This window comes from Nuphar pumila, chromosome 14 (assembly GCF_984573655.1).
Source record: "Nuphar pumila chromosome 14, dmNupPumi1.hap1.1, whole genome shotgun sequence".
NCBI classification, from domain to species: Eukaryota; Viridiplantae; Streptophyta; class Magnoliopsida; order Nymphaeales; family Nymphaeaceae; genus Nuphar; species Nuphar pumila.
In genome coordinates this window covers 85,131,702-85,139,412 of record NC_143262.1, presented here as the reverse complement: position 1 = coordinate 85,139,412, position 7,711 = coordinate 85,131,702, and the positions used below count along the sequence as shown (strand labels likewise).

Sequence of the window (7,711 nt, the reverse complement as noted above, 5' to 3'; positions counted from 1 at the left end):
TATTTTGGATGAATCTGGAGCGTCCTTTATTTCTTTTACCGCTAGCGGTTACCAACTCTCTGTAAAAATTTACCGCCGGAGACCCGCGGGCTTCAAAGTTTCCGGCCGAGCGAAAATGCCGAAGAGGGGAAAGGAGAGGGACGACGAGGATAACCCTTGTTCCGGCGACTCCGACGGAGGCGCTCCGGCGAGGAAGGGCGCAAAGCGGTCGTTCGGCAGCAGCAGCGACGACGGAATCATCGTTTGCGAGGTTTCCCTCGTTTCCTTACCTCTCTTCGTTCTCTTCTCTCCTCTGTCGCCATGTTTCGGATGGAAACCCTCGTTCTTTTTGTTGGTACGGAAACCCTAATCCCTAAAATCCGTGCGAAACTAAACCAAAAGAGATTAAGGGTTGAATCACGAGTTTCATATGCTCCTTTTTAGCTCTTTGTTTCTTGCGAGGAACAGGAAACCCTAGTTCCTTCATTATAGGGAGAAGTTTGTGAAGGAACGACGTCAGGAGGATGCGTATTTATCTGTTTTTTTTTTTCGTTTATCTGTATACTGTACCAATAGATTTCGAGGAATCGGAGGGTTTCGGTGAGGTCTTGGCAAGGGAAGCCGTCGGTGGACATCCGCGAGTTTTACATCAAAGATGGAAAGCAATTGCCTGGGAAGAAAGGTTATCTATATTTCCCCATTACCCTTTGCTGTTATTATCGCTTTAGTATAGTATGCTATTTATTTATCAATATTGGTTTGTTTAGCCTAAAAAATTAGTTTCTCTACTGCCCCAACAGAAAAACTAAATCAGCGTTGGTCGTATCCAACGTCATGGACATCTTAAGCGGGGATTCTATAACTATCATCCCATGGAGAAGCTTGGTCTTGGTAGATCCATTTGTTATTAATAGATAGTGAATTGCTTGTAGCTCATGTTCATTGCTTCATAATGTGTCTTAAAGAACTGATAATAATAATAATAATAATAATAATAATAATAATAATAATAATAATAATAATAATAATAATAATAATAATAATAATAATAATAATAATAATAATAATAATTTATTTTATTTATTTTTAGGTCAGAGGAAGCTCCATCTCATATGGGATGAATGATATAGGGAAGCAAACACACGAAACAGAGGAAATTGACACTAATGCTTGCAAGTGTTCCCTAAACGGACAGCATCACGCTTAAGCAAAAAATGCCCTTACACTTTTAGAAGCATTTGGCAATGATGGTGAAATTAATCTAAAATAGAATTGGTAACTAATCTTTAATTCTTGGTTAGAAAGTATACTTAATACCACTTCCTGATTTGGTTGCAAAACCAAATAATTATTGTGTATCAGAGGGAAGACCACTGATCTAGGACTTCAAATTAGCATACATCTCCTTTATTTCAATTTTAAAATCAAATGGCACAAATCAGTGACATTGCTGGGAAACTAAAAAACAACATAAGGTGCTTAGCCAAAGATGTGAAAACAAAAGAAGGAAATACAAATAAATAGAAAAGGAGATGATATGAATATGTCCTCTATCACTCACAAGGTTTCATCTTGCATATATCTAAATTAATATTGTTTTTATTGAAAAACTATACTGGGCAAAATAGAGATAGAAAAAGCTACATTAATGTGTACATTCATTAATTGTTGATCATGTTTGTTTTGATCACATGTTTCACAAGTTGTGAAAGTTTGTCTCCTGAGAACGTGCTTAAGAATATTGATTATGTGTTATGAGTTCTCAGGGACAAACTTGCACATGTTTGATTCTAGGGACGCACAAGAACCAAGTTTGTGCTAGCTCGGTTCTGCCCAACAAAATATTTTAGTGTTCAAGCTCAGCTTGAGCTAGAACTGAGCTTGAGCAACTCTTGTTTAGGATCAACTCGAGTCTAGCTCAAGCTAATCTTGGCTCGACTCGACTTGAGCTGAACACCATCAAACATTAAAAAGTTATCAAGGATGAGATTCAAACCAACCACCTCCCGTCTTAATGTATAACGTCTTACCCATATGGGTAACACAATATTTTGACTTATAGTAAAAAATATTTCTACAGATCTTAAATATATAGGCATTATAAAACCATATGAATCAAGCTTAATTGAGCTAACTGAGCTCAGTAGCCTGATCAAGCTCAGCTTGTTTATGGGTACCAAGCTTAAGCTCTTGTCAAACTTGGCTTGTTTATTTAATCGGACGAATTTGAGCTGAGCTTAAACGGGCTGAGCCCAATCTGAGCTCGAGCTAGCTCGGCCCATTGTGCAGCCTAACTTTGGCCTTTTTTCTATAAAGTCATTTCTTCTCTATTCTCCTCTCCATCATCAATGGGCCCTTTTTCTATAAAGTCCTTTCTTCTCTATTCTCCTCTCCATCATCTAACTTTGGCCTCACATAAATGTTATACTTTTAATTGATTCATGTTTTTACCTCAACATTCAATTGCTTTCAGTTAAGATCCTTCACCAATTACTCGAAACACCTTCTGCACTTGTTCTTCCAAATGTCCCATCGTTTAATTATTGGAGTTAATAATTCTCGTGTTATCTCTTTGAACTTGTATTTGCTATGCTTCTATGTTTATTTATTTTCATTCATCTATACACACACGCACAAGTAAAAATCTCATGCAAATGCACAAAACCACTAGATAATAGAATTATCTTTCGAAAAATGTAATGTAAGAACTCATTCAACAAAGAGAAAGAAAAGTAGAGGAAGAAGAATAAAACTAATTGGTTGATGACAGGGCAATGAGAACCTACAATTTTTATCAAGTTTGTTTGCTATTTTCAATATAAATTTTATGTAATGAACAAAGCAAGAACAAGAAAGACATGCATGATTGGGGTTACAACATGGTCATCAATGTAACATTGAGAATAAGAAGAGGTAGAGAACGTTAAATGATAGTGTGCCAACCTATTGGGAAGAGGAAAAGTTACTCGTGCATGATGACAATTACATAATGGTTATTAATGTATCACTGGAAATGGGAAGATGTTGGGAGCTTTAAATAAAAGGGTGTCTTTTCGAAAGAGATAAAGGAGAATTTTAATTGAAGAAAGAGAAAGCGAGAAGGTTAATGTGAGTATAGAGGGAGAAAAGAGGGGGAGGGGACATTGGGTAGTGAGTGTGGGTGAGTAAATGAGAGAGGTAAGGGAAGACGGGTTTCATGTGGAAAGATGTGGATTGTTGAGGGAGAGAGAAGGGGGAAGGCATTGAGAACTGCATATATTCATTAAATGAGATTAAGAGAGTGAAAGACAAGAAGAGATGCAATGGGGAAAGAAAATAGAGCTTTGTATGATGTGCTTATTGGTCGAGAAGAGGAGGTTCGGCCACTTTGAAGCGAGGGTCCTTTCAAAAGATTAGGCTATGTATATAGTCTTTGGTGCGGATGTGCATATAATATCAATGAGTTGAAACTCATAGGTGCAAGTTGTTTTGTCTCAATCTAATCCTGCAGATGTGTTCAACAATCAATTTGTTAGAGTTCAACCCTCAGATCATGTTTTTCCAACAACACAAAAACTTTTTTAAGTCATAAAAAAATGCCACATTTATGGTCGTTGATTTTTAAATTACTAAAAAAACTTGTAACATACAACAAATTTTGATGGTTCAAAAGTTGTTCTCTACCAAACAGACCATGTAGATCATATCTATAAGGTTAGATTCACTTAAAATAACACAATCAATGATATATTGCTTGCTCCAACTTATTAATACTGTATGCAGTACACACATCCACACCGAAGACTTATATATACATATATACACACACACACACACACACACACATGAAATGGTGTATCTTCGGTCGGATGTGCAGCCAAGTGCCACCCATAAAAAAAAATGGTTTTTAGCGGTGGTTCTCGACCGCCACCTAAAAACTGTTAAAAACACAAAATTTTGCGTCGCTGATCGCATGCGATCAGCGGTGCAAAAAAGTGTCCGATTTTCATTGGACGAGATGGGTGTTTGACGTTACACCCATCTCATATATATATATATATATATATATATATATATAGAGAGAGAGAGAGAGAGAGAGAGAGAGAGAGAGAGAGAGAGAGAGAGAGAGAGAGAGAGAGAGAGAGAGAGAGAGAGTTAATGCGAAATTCACGATTTTCATGGCTTTTTTGTTCTTTTCTCTTGAATCTAACCGTATGGATGTGATCTACATGCTTGGTTTTATAAGAACCCTCTCTTGAATCATCCGATTTTGATACATAAACGATATTTTTTTAAGGCTTTAAAATCAATGGCTCATAATCTTCATAAATATTTAAGCATTTAAAAAACACATTTTCCATAAAATTACACGATCCAATGGTTGTTTCCTAGTAAATTCACCATGCCAAACACATCTACATGGTCGGGTTTGCAAAAAAAGTGTTGGAAATGACCATATTTCTAGTTCTCATATTCTAGTGACTATATATATAATAGAAAGCCCAATCTTTTGGAAGGGTTCTCACTTCAAAGTGATCAAACTCCCTCTTCTCAACTAATAACCCCATCACATATAGTTCCACTTTCTTTCCTTGATGCATCTCTTTTCTCTCTCCCGCTCATAATTTCATTTAATTATCACACGGAGTTCTCAATGCCTTCCCCCTCCCCTCTCTCTCTCATTTTTTATTCATTGCATAGGTAACTATTCATACCTCTCTCTCTCTCTCACTCACGTAGTCCTTATCCTTCCATGTGAAACCCCTATTCCCTTACCTCTCTCCTCATTTACTCCCCCCATATGTCTTATATTGACTGAGATAAATGAAATGCCCCATATCTAAAGCCTTTTTTTATCAGAAAAATATGATCCAAGGGTCAGTTCTTAGCAAATGGACCATGCTGAACACATCTACAGGGTTGGATTTGCAAAAAAGTGTGGAGATGCCATATGTGTAATGAAATAAGTGGAAAGAAAAAGTACGATGCCTGCAAGTACAAATATAAATCCACTAAGGGATAATAACAAAGGCACTAAGGCACCACACAAGCACAAAGCACATACAATGGCTACAAAGAGCCTAAATGTGCACAAGTCCTCAAAAGGACAACGCAAAATTCAATCAATGACAAATACATAAGATTACAAGCGACATTAGTGAATACATGCAAAAGAACACAAAAAACATAAAATAATAGTCTTTTTTTGGTATAGAATGCTTAGGAAAAGCATTAACAAACAAGAGGAAATTTTAACCCCTTTGTATAGGCAATACTAGGGACCATATAGTCATTGGGATGCTCCCAACGGCTATAAATATAGCCGTTGGGGAGATCCCACCCTCATACAAGAGGGAAAAGACAAAATATATAAAAAAACTGTACAAAGACAAAACTGCCCCTAATGGGCTGTACCTATTTATAGAAGTACGAATGACCAAAATGCCCTTACATGGGCAAAACCTATTACATTAATAAAACAGTTACAAAAATATATATGAATCAATACATTTTAACAATATGTAGATCGATTTCACAATATATATATATATATATATATATATATATAGATAGATAGATAGATAGATAGATAGAGAGAGAGAGAGAGAGAGAGAGAGAGAGAGAGAGAGAGAGAGAGAGAGAGAGAGAGAGAGAGAGAGTCCATTTTAATGTAAAGACTATATGGTAGAAGATATAAGATATTTAGAAGCATGTAAAACATCCTACACATTATGGAATACATGCCTATGTGTGGCAGCAAACCACAAATTCCCAACGCCATCACACAAAAGTGCCAGAATTGATAAAGGCAAACTAGGCATTTTGAAGTACCCATGTTTCATGGATGTAGCTCCATATTGGCTACAGGGTCTTGTTTAAATGGACTCTGAATAATTGTTGGAACGACAAGTTGCATTTAGACATCATCAGTGCATCAGTGCTGATATTGGCATATTCAGGGCCATGAAAGAAATAACCATAGTCTTATTATTGTGTGTTTGTTTTCCCTTTTTGCTTTCTAGAAAGTCGTAATAGATATTCATGCTACCACTGAAATAGGCATCATCCATTTAACCAGATCATTGATTATGTCTCTGTTATATCAAGGGATCCTGTGAAGTCCCTTGGGTTATTTCCTCAGAAACAGTAAAAGTCTCATGGGCTAGATTTTTCTTGTTAAGAGTTTCAAGGGTTCATTCAATATGGTAGGGACCTAAAATGATTTACTGCAGACTGTGTATGTTGTTTTGTTGGTTAATATGGCAGTGGAGACTGATAGAACAGGGAGACTGGATTTGTGAATAAAGTATCATTCATAGTTAAGTCATAGGTTGAAGAATCAGCAAAGTCATACAAAAAGGCTGATGTAAGCCATCATTGAATGATGTGGGGTATTCTTGCAAGCATTAGCCTTGTCTTTTGCATCCCTAGGTACATTTTTCATGATCTCTCAGCCAGTATTGAGGAAGATGCACACACCACATGAACGTTGTTTGTGTGTGTGTGTGTAATTTTTGAGTTTTACTAGGGCAAAATTTGCTTGTCTTGATTTTTGGCTTGACTAAGACCTGTATATTGTGAAAGTCATTTTCTTTGGGGTCTTTTGTGGTAGAGTATCATGCATATGTGTCTTTTGGGCATAACAAAGAGAGTTCCACATAATATTGAGTTTCTGAAGTGGTAGGGATTCTGCACACCACTGTTTGGAGTCTGGTTACTGTGCAGTTGTATGTTTTGGGCTTATCATTGATATTTTGTTGTGCTTGTGGTGAAAAGACAAATATTTTGCAGATAGATCCCTCATTTGGTAATCCTTTCAGTTGCTAGGAGCAATATTAACAAGGTTGAATTCATTTACCCCATTCAATTAATCCCAGTTAACTTGGATGGCATTAATTATGCTTTTTTCTAGCAACTTCTGTTTGAATAACATTGTTAATTTCGAACTGCTAATTTTGATGATTATCTTTAATCATGATTGAGTTGAATGTGATGGTGCGATCTTGTTAATTTTCAGGCATAATGCTTTCCTTGGAACAGGTATGCATAGTTCTATTTTCTAATGTTGCTTTTATGCATTTTTTTGTCTCTTCTATGGCTTTATAATGTTACTTTCTTCTTGTAGTGGAACATCCTGCGTGACAATGTGGAAAAAATTGACAAAGCAGTAACAGAAAATGCTTAGTGTAGATGGATGTCTATGGTGCTTGTAGAGTTGGTGTTTCTTGATCTCAATGACTTTGGCATGCTTTTGTAAGGCAATGAAACCTTTTTGCCGTTTGTTTCTGACATTATGCTTTTGATGTCTGGAGCTAGTGCTTAAAACTTTTTCTGTAATAGTGTGTTTGTTTTCTGTATACCATGCTTTTGTAGCCATAACTGATAGTTGTTGCTGTCTTCAGATCAAACCTAAGGGAATGTGTGCAAGTACCTGGGAAAGCACCACTTTCTCAGGTTTAGAAGAAAAGGAAGCTGTAAACGTGGCCACTTTTCCAAGTATTTACAAACTTGAGAAGTGGTGAATAGTTGAGAGAAAGTTGATGCTCACTTGCCTGAGAAAGTGGGTCAAAGGTTCTGTCCCTTTGAGTGGTTTTCTCAGTAATGACACCCTCACACTTTCTCAGGTGCAGAGAACATTCATGGAGCTTGAGTCCTTAATATTGCACTTTTTCTTGCATCTTTTATTTGGGGGGATAATTTAATATACAATTATTTTGGATGAAATATCTGTCAGTGAGGCATTGAATCAGTT

At 36.6% G+C, this 7,711-nt stretch overlaps 1 protein-coding gene across 1 annotated transcript; it reads left to right on the top strand.

Moving 5' to 3' along the window:
- LOC149817203 (RNA polymerase II transcriptional coactivator KIWI-like) lies at positions 1-7,339 on the top strand. Its single transcript, XM_089987700.1, has 4 exons — positions 1-250; positions 556-661; positions 6,977-6,999; positions 7,085-7,339. Exons 1-4 carry the CDS (start codon positions 116-118, stop codon positions 7,142-7,144), a joined length of 324 nt encoding a protein of 107 aa, XP_089843826.1. The 5' UTR covers positions 1-115; the 3' UTR covers positions 7,145-7,339.
- The last annotated feature ends 372 nt before the right edge of the window (positions 7,340-7,711 follow it).

Coding starts and splice junctions, on each gene's coding strand:
- LOC149817203 (XM_089987700.1), top strand. CDS start 116: ATGCCGAAGAGGGGAAAGGAGAGGGACGACGAGGATAACCCTTGTTCC. Junction 251..555: donor ACGGAATCATCGTTTGCGAG/GTTTCCCTCGTT, acceptor CTGTACCAATAG/ATTTCGAGGAATCGGAGGGT. Junction 7,000..7,084: donor TAATGCTTTCCTTGGAACAG/GTATGCATAGTT, acceptor TTCTTCTTGTAG/TGGAACATCCTGCGTGACAA.